At 38.5% G+C, this 19161-nt stretch overlaps 1 protein-coding gene across 2 annotated transcripts in view; it reads right to left on the bottom strand.

Moving 5' to 3' along the window:
* Positions 1–592: 592 nt before the first annotated feature.
* The window catches only part of gzf1 (GDNF-inducible zinc finger protein 1), a 20068-nt gene continuing 1499 nt past the window's right edge, over positions 593–19161 (bottom strand). Inside the window, exons 2-8 of one of the 2 annotated variants that reach the window (XM_087298765.1) lie at positions 18251–19141; positions 15338–15690; positions 12871–12965; positions 12625–12792; positions 9241–9398; positions 2629–7225; positions 593–1723 (exon numbers count right to left, since the gene is read on the bottom strand). In XM_087298765.1, the coding sequence (XP_087154891.1) occupies positions 6587–7225; positions 9241–9398; positions 12625–12792; positions 12871–12965; positions 15338–15690; positions 18251–19141 (2304 nt within the window). In that variant the 3' untranslated portion in view covers positions 593–1723; positions 2629–6586. Of the gene's footprint in view, positions 1724–2628; positions 7226–9240; positions 9425–12522; positions 12793–12870; positions 12966–15337; positions 15691–18250; positions 19148–19161 lie in introns of those variants that run through there. The other variant, XM_088651580.1, reaches the window with a different exon arrangement.

The raw sequence follows: 19161 nt of genomic DNA, 5'->3' as shown, positions 1-19161 counted from the left end.
AGCAAGCTCCTGATTGAATAACGCGACTCGAATCTCCGCTAAAGTTCAGATTTTCCAACTTGAATCCATTTCAACTTGCAAATCACGCGTTGAGCGTGTCAAACGCTCAATCACGACACTTTATTTGTGCAAATCGCGTCATTCGCACCGCCTCATTTGTGCAAATCACTCCGCAGGATGTCTATTCACGTCTTTGCATTGACTTAACATGTAAATCACTCGCGCTTGACTCTTTATCCGCATCTGGTGTGAATGCACCAAAAATCTGCCTTTCCACTGCACACGACTGTCAGAATACGCCTCCTTGTGGCAGTCACACAGAATTTTTAATTGTGTCTTGCACCATGGGAGATGAGCTGTTCTCATAGTGTCCGAAATAAAGGAGTGAAAAAGCAAGAGCCTTTATTCCCCAACATAAAAGACAACTAATATTTGTTATTACTCATTTATGAATAAAAATGTTTTTTTTGTTATAGACTTTTCTTAGATAAATAACAGAAAAACTACTATTTCTCAGCTCGCGAGCTGCCTGGACAACACTGGAATACATCACATCCATTTGATCAGTCGCATACGGTCTAGTCGCAGGAGCTCAAATATTTCAACGTTTCCACAGCACAAATCAAATCCGAATTTTCCACATACGGAGATGATCGGAACTCCACGCAGCTCCCGCACTAGCAGTGGAAAAGCGGCTTAAGAGTCTTCGTAAGACCAATAGGTGTTAATTTCATTTTTATTTATAGATTTTTAAGTCTCATAAGTGCCGATAGCCACTGACTTTCATTTTATGAATCACCAAAAACCATCCTTAATGTCTTAACGTCTTCTTTAATCAGACTTTTTCTAATAGCCCGGTCTTATCATGAGTAACCGTGTAATAATTTTTCATTTTCTTTCCCTGATTAGGGAATTTAATTTGGGGGTCTTGCTGTAAAGATGTTAAAACAGCTGTCGTCAATTGTATCTCTATAAAAAAAAAGATTCAATTGAGATGTTTTGTTGGTCATTGGGAGGATGTTGGTCCGATTGAGTAGCTTTACTCGGACACAGCAAAATTAAGACCTGTTTAAAATGATTTAACACCTGCGACACAATGTTTTAGTGAATTGAAGACTTTTTAAGGCCTTTTAGTTTTTAAAGTTTAAGACCCTGCGGGACACCCTGTTTATGTTCCACTGAATAAAGTCACCAGCTTATTGTATTGCCTGAGGGTGAGTAAGGGGCCGTTCACACATCACATTACTGGCATACAAGCCAGTATGTTATTTCCAGTGGAGGCGTGCGACTTGCATGTGCAAATTTGGTGCAACATGCTTTTCCAGGCGCAATCTCAACTTTTCAGAATGCGAGTCATGTGACTAGAGCTAACCAATCAGCATTATACTTTGTATGGAATATGCTGCGATCACACTAGAGTTTGTATGTGTGAAATTCTGTTGTACGGCACTGTTAAAAGGTGCGGGATTAAACAAAATGATTAGACATTTTAAAAAGTGAGTGATTACTCCATATTTAAAATTTCTGTCCAGAGAGGTCATGTTTTGATCCTCGATTGGTCTCACGCAGTCAAGTGATGCGATTTTGCAGGTCAGAGTTCACCAAGCTTGAACTTTGCAACGCAGTGAACTGTCAAACTTGATGCACAGGCTTGCGTTTCCAGCCTGACGCATCTGCGTGCGTATGAATGAAAGTCTATGGAGAGATAAGTCCAGTGTGACTGCTGCATAGATATATACACTAGATGTCGCCTGGCCTATTGTTGTCTATTGGACGGAATGAGTCAATAGCACCGCCATCTTGCTACAGGGTAGCGCTCCTTTGAAATGAATGCGGGACCAAGGTACAGTGGAGGACTGTGGCCATGCAAAGCCAGAGATATACACATATACACATATATCTGTGATCGGGAGTTTTCCTGGATGTAAGCATGTAATTTTTTTTTTTTTAATTACGAAAATTATAATTTTACACAACTTTTCTAAATTGATGGATCAGTGACCGCACGGGCATTCCTGACAAAAAGCTTGTGTTTGTGTGTACAGAAATGTACTATCCACCCTCCCTGTTAAATTTAATTTAATCCGTGTCCTGAAACACAGCTCCTCTCCTGCTTTCACTTCTCATACTGACGGAGGGAGTGATTCGTTTGTGAATGAATCCCCCGAACGACTCTTTCACTAACGTTAGGCGACAATAATACAAGTTTCTGGCAGCGCAGCATCTCGTTGTCATATTTCTTTTGCATTGTTTGCTAATTTTATTCAACAAAACTAGCATAAGCCGAGTGTTTAGTGCGAGTTGGAGCTGCTTTGCCGTATGGTGAATGCAGTAAGTGACTGTTATCCTCAATAACGTTGCCTGATTAGCACAAAAATTCAGAACATACAAAAACAGAAAAAAACATAATATTACCTATGAAATGTTCTGCCTTTGTGTTTTGTTTTCTTTGTTTGCTCGTTACTGCACCCGTAGACAGCGCTTAAGTCCCTCATCTTCATGTAATAACACTGTCTTGACCATTGTGGTTGAATGACACTTGTCCTGGGAGCACTGTACCAATGTGGCGGCGCTATTGACGCATGCTCAGGTTCCCTATGCGATATCTAGTGTATATATCTATGTGACTGCTGCTTTATACACATTTCAGTAATAACATTAGACAATATCAGACAAATCCCAAAAAACTGCATTGCTCTTTAATAAATAAAAGCATGGGATTGTCAGTTTGTCATCCTCTGAGACAACGGTTGATGATTGCCTAGCAATGACAGACGCCAAGGGAGCGTGAGCACAAAAGCACGTTGATAATTGCTGAAAATGATATGTGAACGGCCTCTCATTTTATTTTTGATTGAACTGTCCCTTTAAATTGAACCACCACCTCCATCAGCACTGAAATGGATGCGTTTGTAAGCCCCCGTCCCCGTATAACCTTTATTAACATGCTCTCTGTGTGTGTCGTGTTGTGAAAGCATAGCTCATGTACACTCTCCACCTTCCGTGGTCTTTAAAAGCGCATGTCATTCCGGTTTACGTGTCGTGACGTCTCTATTTTACCATATTCTAGAGTTTTTAAGAAGCCATGAAATGTACCAAACGATGTACTTTCCCACAGAGCAACTGATGTCTTTGCTGAATGTCTGTGAGAATGTACAGAAATAAAAACCCAATATTGAAATGGCTACACCATTCTGCCTCTTCAAAGTCTCTCAGATTGATTTCCAATTCATGTTTGCAATCATGCAAGTGTTGAGGTAAATTAAATATTGTTTGTTGAACCAATATATGCACTTATAATGGATCTAATATGTAACTGTAATTGAAGAACATATGGTAGCCTTTATTAAACCCATATAGACTGTATATAAATATGTATGTAGTGTCTGTGATGTTACCTATAGCGGTGTTTCCCAACCCCGTTCCTATAGACACACCAACAGTACATGTTTTTGATGTCTCCCTTATCTGATCCATTCATTTCATGTTTTGGAGTCTCTTCTAGTGTTCTGTGGAGTTGATTCAGGTGTGTTTGAAATGTGTACTGTCGGTGTGCCTTCAGGAACAGGGTTGGGAAACACTGACCTATAGTTTTCAGAAGAGGTCAAATGAAGCTACAAGTAGGCGGAGCCAGCTATCGCCATCTTGTTAGCGCATCACCGACCATGCATCACTTCTGAATAGTTGAACATGGGCAAAGAGGAGCGTCCATTTGCATTTACCTTAGATTGGTTTTTCTTTGGTTAAAATGATTGACTCTTCATTAAATGTGACTTGTTTTTGTTCCAGCCACATGCGATTGGTTGTAGACTATAGCTATTAGCATGTTTACTGAGTTTGGTCTTTTGAAAAGCACTTTTATAATGCCTCGAACTATCAAGTCAAGTTAAGTTTTATTTGTCACATACATAGTTATACAAAGTGGGACCAGCAGTGAATGTAGGTCAGGTCCGCTCCAGAGACAGTGCAAGTATAGATAAACAAAAATTAAATAATAAGGAGAAAAAAAAGTGTGCAAAAAATAATGTGCAAAAAAATTATAAAAGGTAATAAGAATAGCAGCAATATAAGGTAACTTATAGATATGACTACTACAGTGATAAATACAAAAAATCAAGTGATGTGTAACACCGGGTTAAAATTTAGCAGCCTGATGGCCTGGGGAAAGATGCTCCTCCTAAGTCTCTCTGTTTTTGCCATCAAGCTACGGAAACGTTTTCTAGATGGAAGCAAAGTGAATAGATAATTGTCAGGATGGTTTAAGTCCTTACAGATTTTAACAGCTCTATTTTTACATCGTTTAAGATAGATGTCCTGCAAGGAGGGGAAAGCAGACCCTGAGATGCGCTCAGCTAAATGCACAACTCTTTGAAGTGCTTTGCGGTCCTGGTTTGAGCTGTTTCCATACCACACTGAGATACCTTGAGTCAATACACTTTCTATGGTCCCTGAATAGAAAGTTTTCAGGATTACTGGAAAGACCAGTTTTAAACCTTTATTATTAAGGTGACTTTTTTTTACCAGAGAAAAAAAAACACTTATTATGTCTAAATATTTAAAATGTAGTGTTTGTAAATGCTACACTAGCTCTCTGCAACTTTCACATGGTCACCCACTAAACCTAAGCAGGGCTGTGCCCGGTCAGTACCAGTATATGGGAAAGCTAGGTTGCTGCCTGAAGTGGTGTTAGTGAGACCAGCAGGGGGCGCTCAACCTGTGGTCTGTGGTGGGTCCTATCGCCCCAGTATAGTGAAGGGGCGCTTAGTGAGCACCGTCTTTCAGATGAGACGTTAAATCAAGACTAGATGTGGTCATTAAAAATCCCAGGATGTCCTTCGAAAAAAAAGAAGGGGGTTAACCCCTGGCCAAATTTGCCCACTGGCCTCTGTCCATCATGGCCCCCTAACCATCCCCATATCAAAATTGGCTTTATCACTCTGTCTCCTCTCCACCAATCAGAGCGTGGTGTGATGTGCCATCTGGCGCAATATGGCTGCCGTTGCGTCATCATCATCGGATACTGCACACTGGTGGTGGATGAGATTCCCTCCAATGTGTAAAGCACTTTGAGTGTCTATATAAATTATTAAATTATTAAAGAGAATTATCGTTTTATGAAATGCATGCATAGCATTGTATGATGTTTCAGATTCTGTTTTTATAGCCTAAAGCTAACCAATCTGTCAAACTCTGGAGTGAATTAAATTTCTAAATAAAGTTATAAATGTATTTATATCAGCAAATCAAAAACTTTTTATAAATAAAATATTATAAGAATAGACATGAATGGTCTGCGAGCACATTTACCTGTACAACATGAAATATTATTTGGCTATTGTAACGAATAATCAAAAAAAGCAATGGACTGTGTAAAGCCACATAAAATAAAAACACAATGCAGTACTGTAAGCAGCAGAGACCCGTCACTCAAGAGGCCACACCCCTTAATTATGCAGAATTTTAAGGATTAATATATATTAAAGTAGAGACTACAGTTTGACAAATATTACTGCTGTTAGACAACAAAATATACTTTTGAGGCTTTTTTAGTCGAGAATGTAGTTGTCTAGATTGCAACTATGCTGTTTAATTGCAGGAATAGAGCCTATTTTAAAATATTTACAATTTCTGAGAGATAGCTTGTCGGCGGCAGTTGACATTTTCTATCCACAAGATGGCGACAGAACTGCATAATAAGCCCTTACGCTTAGAAGATATAACAGTCTGATTTCTAACTACAGCAGATCAAATCAATATTAAACTAGTAAGCACACCTGCAAACACTTGCGTTTTTTTATGGAAGTATCCATAACTCCCATAATTTCACCAACCCCCCTCTTTGGTACAGTCTGTAAACTAAACACCCCCGGGTTGCCAACTTTGGTACAATACCCGATCGAAGCGGCCCCCCAAAACCCGCTGCATTGTGTTCACAACCTCACCCCCACACACCACCTCCCCCCTAGTCTGCCATGTTTTCAGAGACATGTTGGCAGGTTAGATGATCTTTCTCTTTTATATGTTGTAGTGCTGTATTTATACCGATTTGCTAGCATATCAGGAATGTGTGTTGTGTTGGCAGATTGAAATAGGCAAAGTCTGGTAATGTTAGTGGATTTGTTGTTATTTTCAGGGTTAATTATTGTGAAATCACCAGTGCTGATATATACAGCCATATCGCACTGCTGCTCGTGTGATATTGCTCATATATATATATATATAAGGAAAACAACTACTAAATTCAACAGACACTTTATTAAATGATTTTAGTAACGCTCTCATGGTTTGCAAATCATAATACACATAATGGGATTAAAAAAGGATGCATTTAGTTGGTTGTAGTGCTGCACATAATAAATATCAGCCAAAAGCAATACTGACAACAGAAAACAATTCTGTGGAAAACAAACGCTCTATAGAAATCAGAGAGGAAATCATAAACAAACAATTAAACACTGTGATCTCTTAAATTACACTCATTATAGACATTCTGCACAGGAAATGACATTTCAGACATTCTTCGTAAAGCAAAGATGTTTTTTTACAGCCGATCCATCGATGCAGTACTTGATCAACCAAAGTAAAGTTATTCCGCGGTGTCTCCGACAGAGATCTCCATGTTGTTTGAATCATCTGCAGTGTGTGTGTTTTGGTCATTCTCCTGTTGTGTTTCCGCACAGTCCGTTTCCTCCACTGTAACAGCCTGAACCGTGACACACTCTTCAATTGCTGTCGATGCCAGGACATTCTCTGCTTCGGATGTTTCTGCATTCGTCGATGACTCCAATATGGCTTCAGAAACGTGTCCGGCGACGCTGATGGGCACAGAACCGGACGCTAAGGAATGAGCGACTGAAATCGGGATGGAAAATGGGACTGGCATCCCGATGGCTGAAGCATCCAGAGAGATAACACTGGTGCCGTCGCTGGTGACTAGTGGCTGCAGCGTCCCAGAAGGCACTTCTGTTTGAATGACCGTGAGGCCGGAGACCAGAGCGATAGTTCCAGATCCAGTCCAGTCTCCGGAAATGGTTACGGGCTCTCCGATTGTGGCCATGACTTCTTGAGTCTTCCCCACGTCGCTCTGAAGAGCCTGGGCTTTAGAAACCGCAGCCGCTGCCTTCTCCTTCTTCTGGGAAGAGCCTTTGGGCTTCTTGGCTCGGTCTTCAACATTTCCCTCCAGGACCACCAGGTAGTTCTTCCAGGGGGTTTGTTTGTCATGGGTCTGCATATGAACCGTTTTTGTTATATTAAAAGAAGACACTACAGGGAAAAGCAAGCACTGGTCTGTTTTAAGATTTTTTGGGGGCTATTTACAGTTGATGTCAGAATTAATAACCCCCCTTGAATATTTTTTCAACATTTCTAAACATAACCGTTTTAATAACTCACATTTAAAGGCTTAATTAGGTTAACTAGACAGGTTAGGGTAATTAGGCAAGTTATTGTATAATGATGATGGTTTGCTCCATAGACAGTCGGGAATAAATATAGCTTCAAGGGGCTAATATTTTTTACCTTAAAATGGTCTTGAAAAAATTCAAAACTGCTTTTATTCTAGCCGAAATAAAACGAATACGACTTTCTCCAGAAGAAAAAATATTATCAGATATACTGTGAATTTCCTTGCTCTGTTAAACATCATTTGAGAAATATTTAAATAAGAAAAACAATTCAAAGGGGGGCTAATAATTCCGACTTCAACTGTAAATACATAAAGATGTGTTTTGTGCAAGTGTGGTGATATCTATTAATTAAACATTATTCCTCTTGTCTTAAATCTCAATTAATTACGCCACTAAACTATCTTAACTTATTGATTAAGCTATAAGAAGCTGGTTCTCTGCACAAGATGCCAATGTGGAGGCTTGTAAGCAATGAAAAATAATATGCATTATTGATAATATCTAATTAATATTAACGTGCGTTTGAGTGCTATAAATAGGTACAGCTGGCATTTAATATGTATATTGAATATGTACATGAACCGGTTTCAGCATGGATTATGGTACTGTTGATGTGGTAATGTTTGTTGTCTGTAAAAGCTTTTGAAATGCATTGAATATTAGGAAAAAATATATTTTTTAAATGCATCAAATTAAAAAATGCTTATTGTTCGGGTAAAGTCTAGAAGGGGTGCATAGTTTTTTGGTATTTATTAGACCAAATATACAGTAATTTTTTAATTATTATTATATGAAATAATATTATGATTTAAAATGTGCTTTTTTTGTGCTTTCTTTTTCAACTAAAGAACGTTTGTTTGACGTTTGAATCTTTTATAATATTTAACAGGGTTTCTGCAGGTTTCCCCGAGTTAAATTTAAGACATTTTAAGACCATTATAAATTTAATTTTAAACTCATAAAGGGCTAAAGGCTAAGGAATTTTTTAAATGGCCCAGATAGAAAAGATTTTTATTTGCATAAACATTATATATACATTTTATAATACACTAATACATTAATAATAAAAAAAGAAAATATTTTAGATTTTATTTCTTAGCAAAGTATTTTAAATATTAAATATTGTGTAAAAAATGAGCAAGCTCTACTTCTATCCATACACGTTTTTCCTAAGATAAACTTTCTTTAAAATAAAACAAATGAACAAATGTTTTTAGTTTTAAAAACTATAATAAACGAAATCTATGCGCAACAGTCTGTCCAGGTCAGTGTTCTCAGTAAATGCACTTTTAAACAAATTTTATTGTAAGGAAAATAATAAAACTATTATGATAAATTGTTCATCACCTTTTTAAATAAAAAGTTAAAAGTTTTATTGAGATTGATTGTGTGTAATTGTATGGGTTTTGACCAGATTGGGTAGCAATACATAAACAAAGGAAAATTATTACCTGTTTAAAAAAGATTTAAGACCTACAACACAATATTGCAGTAAATATAAGAATTTTTTTAAAGCCTAAAATTTAGATTTTGAGATTTGAAACTTTTTAAGACCCTGCAGAAACCCTGATTTAAATGTACTGAATAAAAATGTAGCTTCTTTCAAATGTCACAATACTTCAGGGACTAGTCTAGTTGGGATTTTTTATATGCCTTCTGCTCCCTATAAAAATATTTACAGCTATTTCTGGACTTTTTACTGTATTTATAGTGAAATACATCCTGATTTAAAGTTGTAATGCCGTGCACTGAAAGCCCATGGGTGTGAATATACTTTTATAGACTCTATAAACTCAATCATAAAAGCATGCAGTGGAAAGTCACAGATATTCACCAGAGTGTGTCGGCGTACGGTGGACTTGTCTGTGAATGTTCTTCCACACATGCTGCACATGTACGGTTTCTCTCCCGTGTGGATTCTCTGGTGTCTCTGGAGGGCGTTGAGTTGAGTGAACTGCTTATCACAGTCCTTACAATGATATGGTCTTTCACCTGTGCAGAAAACCGCGTCAGTGGCTCTGCTTTTTAAAATGTAACTTTCACAATCTCGTTTTCATAGCACATAGTTTGATTCAGGTCATTTACGTCACCATTCAAACACTAGTTTCTTCCAGCATTTCACGTAATTTCACGTTTGTGTTCATCATGGCAACATATGTGATTTTGGCCATTTCATTTTTCATTTTGCGACAAGTGTGTTTGGTGCAATTTGTTGCTATTTTCAGACCGGCGCAACCCTAGTTTTCACATTTTTTATTAGTATCATATTATTTTTATTACTATTTACTATATTAGTTTTAGTATTATTTATTATGTCCATATTTATACTTGTTTTAATAAAAACAAGTGTAGATTTGCCCATCTGTCGGGTTTTGGAGACGTTTGCATCACCATACGGGCATTACGGCTCATTCACATGGGGCATCAGCGTTAACATGGTGACGTCAGACATTGCCGAACTGCATTGTGGATCCGTCAGCACTGCTTCAGGGGTGTTACTCGACTTTCTCAACTTTTCAAGCGCCAATGGAAGTGTCAACCAATCAGATCGCTGTATGCAAATACACCAGCTCAGACAGTAGCCAATTGCTGACTAATTTAATTGGCTAATGCTGCTATGACGATCGCGTCAGCCCCAACTTCAGACATGCCCTCTGTCAAGCGTTGATGTAGAAGCCCTGTGTGAATCAGGCGAAAGAATCGGACGTGTATTTGGATAACTCAGTTTTTTGACCACACTTTGTTATTGTTCATTTATTTATTTGTTGGAAATTAGAACTGAATATATATATATTTTTTTAAATCTTTGCCCTTATGAAACTAAATATGTAGGCTAATAAATGTCTTCAGTGGAGTGCGAACAACACCATTTCCTACATTTAAGAAAGTAAAGTAGTAAAGAAAAGTGAAGAGGCCAAATGGAGGAGGCTCATTCTTTATCCTCGTGCTGCAGGTGCTCTGTTTAACTGTTTTCTCGCTAGTGAAGCGTTCAGTTTTTCCCACTTAAAGTCCTCCATGTAAATAGCAAACGCACCATGGCGCAACACAACTAACTCTTAAAGGGATTGGGAGATGAGAGTCTGATTGGTTTAATGCACGTTATGTTTAAAACACACCCATAACTCATTAACGCCCCAATCACACGGGGCTTCAGCGTCAAAACTTGACAGAGGGCGTGTCTGAGGTTGGGGCTGAGGCGATCGTCATAGCAGCGTCAGCCAATAAAATTAGTCAGCAATTGGCTACTGTCTGAGCTGGTGTATTTGCATACAGCGATCTGATTGGCTGACGCTTCTGTTGGTGCTTGAAAAGTTGAGAAAGTCCCAACTTCTGCAGGGAGCAACGCCTCTGAAGCAGCGCTGATGGATCCACAATGCAGTTCGCCAATGCTTGACGTCACTCATTCAAAGTGAATGGGAAGCGTTGAAGCTGACGCTCTGTGTGAATGGGGCGTAAGAGAATAAGCACAACCCTGTTAGACCATGCGGCAGGGCGCAAAACGTATTTTTCTGTCCTTAAAATAGCAAAAGTGGATGTGGACACGCCCTTAATGCTTTTGCTCCATGCGCTTTAGACTTTGCGCCTTGATCATTAAAATAGAGCCTTATTAGTGTAAACAGATGACGATGAATATAAATTCTCAAGCAACAGCCACCTCTGCCATTTCATTCATTAACTTTTCATTCATGCCCCCCAAAGTCACTTCAAATTCAAGGCACTTCATAATGTCCATTTCTTCAAGAATTCTCAGCATAATCATTTCTCGCTCACACCAAAATGTGCTCTTTCATGCATCATTTTCATGCAAAAATGACTACAAAATGGTAATAATTTAATTGTGGTGTTTACATGTCTGTACTGCATTTCATTAATGCCACTAAAATAGGAATACTCCACTTTTCTTAATTCCATTTCTGTTTAGTTCAATTATGATTTTAGTCTTATTAAGGCCATTAAAAATCAGTTTACACTGATTTAAAACGATTGAGACAATACTCTGATTAAGAGTCTACAGAGTATTGGTGTCCATGTAAATATACTCCAGTGTTATGACTAATCAGATCAATGCTGTAACTATTGGTTAATATTTTCTTGTTGGCAGTGTATGACTTATTTCATATGCAAGTATCTGCATCTGAAAAAGTGTGAACCAAATGGCCAACAGCAGGGGTCACAACCCTTTTCCTGGAGAGCTACCTTCCTGCACATTTCAATTTCAACCCTGACCAAACACACCTGTTTGTAATTATCAAGTGCTGCTTTAGATACCATTAATTGGTTCAGGTGTGTTTGATCAGGGTTGGGACTGAATTCTGCTGGAAGGTAGCTCTTCAGGAACAGGGTTGGTGACCCCTGGCCAGGGGCGCAACTACACATTTACTGAGGGGTATGCGGGTTCAAATTTTGTGTGATCCCTCTTATTTTGGCAAACTAATAATTTAATTAATTAATTAACAATAAATGGAGACAAATTTTTTAGATTAACCTTATAACTTTTGACATTATGTATTATTTGACAGTTTATTTTAATAAAAATAAAAACAAATCTAAACAGTTACATCTACATGAACACTTTCGGCTGTGTGACTGCATGTTATTGTGTTAAATGATTTTGAATTAAACAAAAACAATGTTATATTTTTATAAAATGCAAAATAATTTTTTTTTAACAAAACATATTTATTTATTTTTATTATTTAAATTTTTTAATAAGGGTAATTTTAAAAATAGTTTTGGCACAATGGCGCCCCCCCATGTGTGGCGCCCCTATGCGCCGCATATACTGCATACCCCCTTTTTGCGCCACTGCCCCTGGCCTACAGGAACTCAAGAGTTGTGAACCAGCTAAACCATTTGGGTAATCTCTGGGGGAATCATATTCTTTTGTTATAAAGTAGTCTCTAACAGACAGTACTTTGGGTTAGGTTACTTGAAGATGCTGAGAAACTGCACTATTCATTGTCTTCACTAAAGTCTTCTCCCTGTAAGAACTTTTGTCATCTAATACACTGGTGAGCCACCCAAGAATGGTTGAGCCAAATACAGCAAAATCTAGTGTTGAGATGAACACTCAGTAAGAGTTACATAAGAAGCGACTGATGTCTGATTTTTAAACTGCTTTATGTTATCATATGCTTTAGTGAATGTGATGTAAAATACCATGTTTGCACTTACTGAGAGGAATTTATATTAGTGTTGATTTCGAAGAAGAGTATACCTGTGTGTATTTTGACATGCTGGTGGAGCGAGTTCCTCTGTGCAAACGCTCTTCCGCAGGTCTCACATTTGTAGGGTCTGGAGCCCGAATGGATTCTGTTGTGATGCTTCAGATATTCTTTAGATGCGAAGCTCTTCCCACAGTTCTCACACATGAATGGCTTTTCTCCTAGAGAAAGAGAACAGGAAGTCGTTACCTTTCCTCATCATTATTTCTTTTAAAGTCACAGGAATGGGTTTCCCTCACCTGTGTGGCATCTTCTGTGGTACGCCAGCATGTGATTCTGGGTAAATCTGGCATCACAGAGGTCACAGGCGAAAGGTTTCTCTCCAGTGTGGATCCTTAATTATAATAAAAGGTATTATTATTATATTATTAAAATATAAGTGGTGTCACTATTTCAGTGTGTAATATTTAGTTTTTAAACATTCATATAATAATAAAATAATTAAGATTTAACAATTTTTTTATTCATTCATTCATTTTCTTTTTGGCTTAGTCCCTTTATTAATCAGGGGTCGCCACGGTGGGATGATCCGCCAACTTATCCAGCATATGCTTTACACAGCGGATACCCTTCCAGTGACAACCCAACACCGGGACACAACCCAATTTATGAAATTTTACCCATTCGAACTCTACATAGAAATGCCAACTAACCCAGTCGGGACTCAAAGCAGCGACCCTCTTTCGGAGGCAAAAGTGCTAAACATTGAGCCACTGTTTCACCCCTGCCACCAAAATTGTTCTACAGTATATAGCATTAAAGGTACAGTTCACCCAAAACTGAAAATCCCATCATCATTTATGCACCATTACTAAACCAATTTGAGCTTATTTTTTCTGTTGAACTTAAAAGAAGGTATTTAGAAAAATGCTGAAAACCTGTAACCACTGACTTCCATGTCATTTGGGTGGTTACAGGTTTCAAAATATCTTCTTTTCTGATCAAAAGAAAAATAAAACTCATAAAGCTTTGTAACCACTTGAGAATGAGTAAATAGTGAGTACATTTTCATGTTTTGGGTGAACTATCCCTTTAAATGAAATTTAGTATTGCTCCTATTATGCATCAATTTATTTCAGCACCACAAAATTTAATTAAGCTTCAAATCTCCTCCATTGTCTAAACACATACTGTTGAAGTCAAAATTATAGGCCGCCCTATGAATTTTCTTTCCTTTCAAATATTTCCCAAATCATGTTATACAGAGCAAGGAATTTTTCACAGTAATTCCTATATTTTTATTTTGTAGAAAGTCTGATTTGTTTTATTTCGGCTAAAATAAATGCACTTTTTAGTTTTTTTTAAACAATTTTAAGGTCAATCAGGAGCTAAGGAAGCCAGTCTGGTAAAAGGGGTAATTCTTTTTTCTCAAAAAGTGGACCTATTTGCAGTTATTCGCCTCACTTTCTATTTAATTATAAGGTTTAAACACTGCATTTTAATGACATTTTAGGCACTTTTTTTTGCTTAAATAGCTTGTCTTGTTTGATGTACCAAAATATTTTCTTATAAATGTTGAAAAAAAACTAATTTAAAATACTAATTTATTATATGATTATTCATAAAAAAAAGATTTGTTAATTTTTTTAATCATAAACTGTAGCTTATGTTTATTTATTTAGCCAAGGGCCAGCACATTCAACTTTCCTCAGTTAGAATTTGGCCATTTGAATAATAAACAAATAAATAAACACTAGTAATGTAAAGCTTTACACTGTTGCTAGATTTTTCTCTTGTAAAAAAATTACATTGAAAATTCATGAATAACAATAGCCTGATTAATGTTAAAATAACTTTAATAAGGGCCTCAATTTAATTGATCATATTTTGTTTCATGGTCCAAGATTTAGAATAAAAGTAACCTGTAAAATGTTTTCTCTATTTAACAACAATACAGAAGGTCAGTGTCGGAATATAAATTTATATTAACTACATATAACTGAAAAGTTGTTTTCAGACTTTAAAATGTCTTGGTTTCCTGAGCCCTGACAGTCTCCAAAGTAATGCAAATGATCAGCTTCACAGCACGGCTGTATCTATTGTCTTCTCTGTCTCCAGAACATCATCTGCACGCTGTTTTAATGCTAAAATGTATCGTGAATGGGTACTTGTATGCTGATGAGATCGGGCCTGGAATAGGACTCCATTTGGTCTTAAAGCCTTCTTCAAAAAGTTATTTTCACAATTCGTGATGGAATAGCAGTTAAAATAGGACTAAATAGCTTAAGTATAGGACAAATTCTGGACCTTTGTCAGTACCGTCATCAAGATGGTGCCGAGCATGGCCGCCGTGTTGCGAGCTACCAGCAATCCTAAGCTTTTCACTCATCATAGCACACATGCTGCTGATGAGGTAACAATAAACGTGATTTGATTTGATCATATTAATATTATTAGCCCCCTTAGGCGTAATTTTTTTGATTGTCAACGGAACAAACTATCGTTATACAATGACTTGCCTAATTAACCTAATTATGCCTGTAAATGTCACTTTCAGCTGAATACTAGTATTTTTAAAAGTACCTAGTAAAATATTCTGTACTGTGATCATGGCAAAGATAAAATAAATCAGTTATTAGAAATGAGTTATTAAAACTTATGTTTGGAAATGTATTGAAAAAAAATCTCTGTTATACAGAAATTGAGGAAAGAAAATACACAGGGGGTTAATAATTCTGACATCTGTAAATAATCCCTGCCATGTACCTCTTATGCGTCTTGAGCGCTGAACTCTGGGAGAATCTGGAGTCGCACTCGTCACATTTGAAGGGCTTGAGTCCCGTGTGTGTCCTCTCATGCAGAGTCAGGGCAGTTTTGGAGCTCAGAGATTTGCCACATTCCTGGCAGTAGTGTCTGTCCGTGCCGCCCTCGTGGACGTGGCGCCGGTGGCGCGTCACGTCCTTCTTGCGTTTGAAGGTTTTGTTGCAGACGTCGCAGGGGAAAAGGCGCTCGTCGCTGTGCACGTGCCGCTGGTGGATCTTCAGGTTGCAGCGGTTGGCAAACGTCTGCTGGCAGATATCACAGCGAAGCGTAGTGTCCGTCTGCACCCCGTGACTGACCTTCAAGTAAACATAATCCGATATTTCATAGTGATAATGAATATGTACAATATTGATATCATGGGCACTTTAAAGTGGCAGGAATAAACATTTATTATTTTAATTTTAAGAGTGACTCAGTGGTTAGCACTGTCGCCTCACAGCAAGAAGGGAGGACCAGTTGGCATTTCTGTGTGGAGTTTGCATGTTATCCCCGTGTTGGTTTGAGTTTCCCTCCGTGTGTTCTGGTTTACCCCACAGTCCAATGACACGCGCTATAGGTCAAATTGGTGAAATTGGCCGTAGTGTATGAGTGTGTGTAATCGCGAGAGTGTATGGGTGTTACCCAGTACTAGGTTGCGGCTTGGAAGGGCATCCGCTGCATAAAACATATCCCTGAATAGTTGGTGGTTCGTTCCGCTGTGGCAACCACTCATAAATAAGAGACTAAGCCAAAGGAAAATGAATGAATGAGTGCCCTTTTTAAAGTGTGTGTGAAATCAAAATGTACAATGTTTATTTTGCTAGCTTACATTGTTATTCTTTAAAGGTTTAAAGACACCCTCATACTTTTTTTTGAGATTTTACAGGTTTGTGTGTGTTGAGCATCAGTTAAGGCAATGTTAATACCTGTCAGCTTTAATTGTGGGGAAAACTGGATAATTTTGAGCTTTTGTCCGCTAATTTCATCTTCTGGTTTTAAAATAATTTTTGGGGCGGGATCAGAATCGGCGGCGTAGCGCAAATCTGCTAGTGGAGTGATGACGCATCAGTTTCTCATTATTATTCATAGCGTAGTTTTATATCCTATGAGAAGAGCCTGCTTCTTAATTATTCATAAGAGCTCATGCTTTCCAAAGGCAAGGCAGACTTGCCAAGCTGTGAGACCCAATCACTGGGTGAGACCCTAACTGGTGAGACCATATCTTCTCACGGCTCGGGTCGTACAGTGTGTGTTTGTTTTTATGATCCATGAAGTTTGTTGCATGTTTTTCCCCGTGATTCTGTCAGGGCTGATACAGCAAAGCTGTTAGTTTCCATCAAGCACTTCTGTCAGGAGAGTAGTACGAGAATAGGAGAATGGTGGACTTTGTCTTTTATCAGTTGAGTTCGTTACTATTCAGACACATCGCCTATATCCGTGCTGCTGTGTTTTACACGGATTACGGGCAGGGCTAATGGATGAAATAGACATGGCAGGAGACCTGCTGCACTGCTGTCCACTGTGTCTGCATTCAGACCCTGGGATTCGGAAGTCCTTTTCATTTATAGTGTTTATATATACATGATTATCTCTATAATAATATAACAAATTGAGGTTATGTGTTCATGAAATTACGAATAACAAATGTATCAGGGCATTAAATTACTGTTAATTTCTTTGCATTTTAATTCGGTAAACTATAAAATCATGTGTTTCCTCATGGTTTGTGTCTCATTTTGTCAATGAAAGTCTGATTATTTGATTTCGTGTTTGGAGTTGCGATCCTTCTGTTGACGTCATGTCAAGGGTTTTCATAACAACTGCTGCATATTAATACCCTCCCTTAACGTTAACTCAAAGACTATAGAATACAAAAGACATGTCACTCATGGTGAATGAAGCCCCGCCTTTTTGTACAGTAGCCAATCAACGATCGCTATAGACTGACAATTCTCTGGGGAAAAGCTCGGATCAGACGTGTGCTTTTACAGAAGTTTGGTGGTCAACAAACGCATTGGAATCTCAGCGAAAACTTGCCTCACAGACATAAGAAAGATATACAAATAAAGCTTGAAATTTGAACTTTTAAATGAACCAAGTGCACTTAAAAACAATAGTTTCTTGGATTTGTAATCTGTATGAAACGAACGCAAGGTACAGTCCGTCCTGTCAAACGCACATCACATGACAGAAACTACTCAAACGCCCACAAACTTGTAAACAAAGTGTCGTGAGGAGATTCACCATCAAAACCGAGTTGTGAAGTACTTCAGAAGAGCAGCATGATCAGACAAAGCATTATCCAGAGGATGATAATGTGTAGAATGGCTACGAATGAAGCTGGCGTGGTGATCTCATTCCTTTTGAATGCACATGCGCATTAGCTTGGGCAACCTGAAAATGCTGATTTTGTCTGATTCTGACCTTTAGAAACGAGTTGTTTTTTAATTTTATTGGTAGTTCCACATTTGCAATGTTATCAAAAGTTTGCCAAACAGTTTTGGAGAATTTGATGTTTCCCCATTGAGACAGAGTTCCCAAGCATACTGCCTGAGACGTGTTTCAAAGATGGCCGCAGAGTAAAATGACTTGCCTTAAAGAGACTTTGCTTAAGTTGGCTATGAGGGAATGATGTGCAAAAGAAAGCACCAATAGCACGCGTCTTTGGACTGTGGGAAGCACTCAGAGGAAACCCATGCCAACGCTGGGAGAACATGCAAACTCCACACAAAAATGCCAACCGACCCAGCCAGGACTCAATTCCGCAACCTTCTTGCTTTGAGGCAACAGTGCTAACCACTCAGCCACCGTTATGCCCCTTGATAAAAGCTTTAGCAATTAAACACAAGCAAAAGTTTGAGACCATCGTAATCCCACCTTTAAGTGTTTCAGATAGCTCTTCTCGTAGTAGAAATAGCGGCTGCAGACCTCGCATGTGTATTTGGCGATTTCTTTCTTGACTTTCTTCTCAGCTTCATCTGCCTCCATTTCCTCATCAGGTAGAAAGTCTGATTCGTCAGGGTCGTCCTGAGGCACATAGGCAGGAGATTCAGACCCAGAGTCATCAATAGTGTCTTTACTAGTGTCATCCAATGCATTCTTTGATGATTCTGCTTCCGGATGTTCTGCTATTCGTTGCTCTTCTTCTCCTTCTGCATTGTCAGGTTCATCAAGGATTTCCGTTTGCCTCTTTAATTTTTTCTGAGGAAACTCTACATTAACTCTACGACCTGCTAACCTTCCACTTCTCCTGCCGAGCACATCTGATTCACTCACGTATTTGGCTGATTTTACTCTCTTTTTTCTTTTAATTGCTTTTTTGACATGCTTGGTTTTGATTTCGGCATCTTTCTCTACACATTCCTCTGATGCAACATTAGGAATTTCCACCTCACAGACATCCACCAGGTCTTGGCATTTCAGGAGTTTGGCCATTTGTAATATGTTAGCGATCCCACTTTTCTCCACCTCCATTTTCCCTGAATACGCGTACTCTAGGAATTTGGAGAAGGAGTGCGGTGAAAAGTCACAGAGGAACATCTTGTTCACTGGGTCTTCTGTTAAGAGGTGGGTTTTGAAGTAAGCGCTGGACGCGGCCAGGACCACCTGATGGGCTTCGAACTCCTCCAGCTCTCCCTGAAAGTCCACCTGGATGGTGATGTCGCACAGGTTTCCCCTGGTCCTAAGCTTCCACATGGCGCCGAGCAGGTTTTTGTGGTGACTGTTGGAATGCAGTTGGATAAATCTGTCGCCCATTTTCTCTGGTTTCTGCAGCTGACAGAAGAATC

The sequence above is a fragment of the Danio rerio genome, chromosome 20 (genome assembly GCF_052040795.2).
Source record: "Danio rerio strain M-AB ecotype USA chromosome 20, GRCz13ab, whole genome shotgun sequence".
Taxonomy (NCBI): Eukaryota; Metazoa; Chordata; class Actinopteri; order Cypriniformes; family Danionidae; genus Danio; species Danio rerio.
The sequence above is the reverse complement of the archived record's forward strand: the minus strand, read 5'-3'. Positions and strand labels throughout refer to the sequence as shown.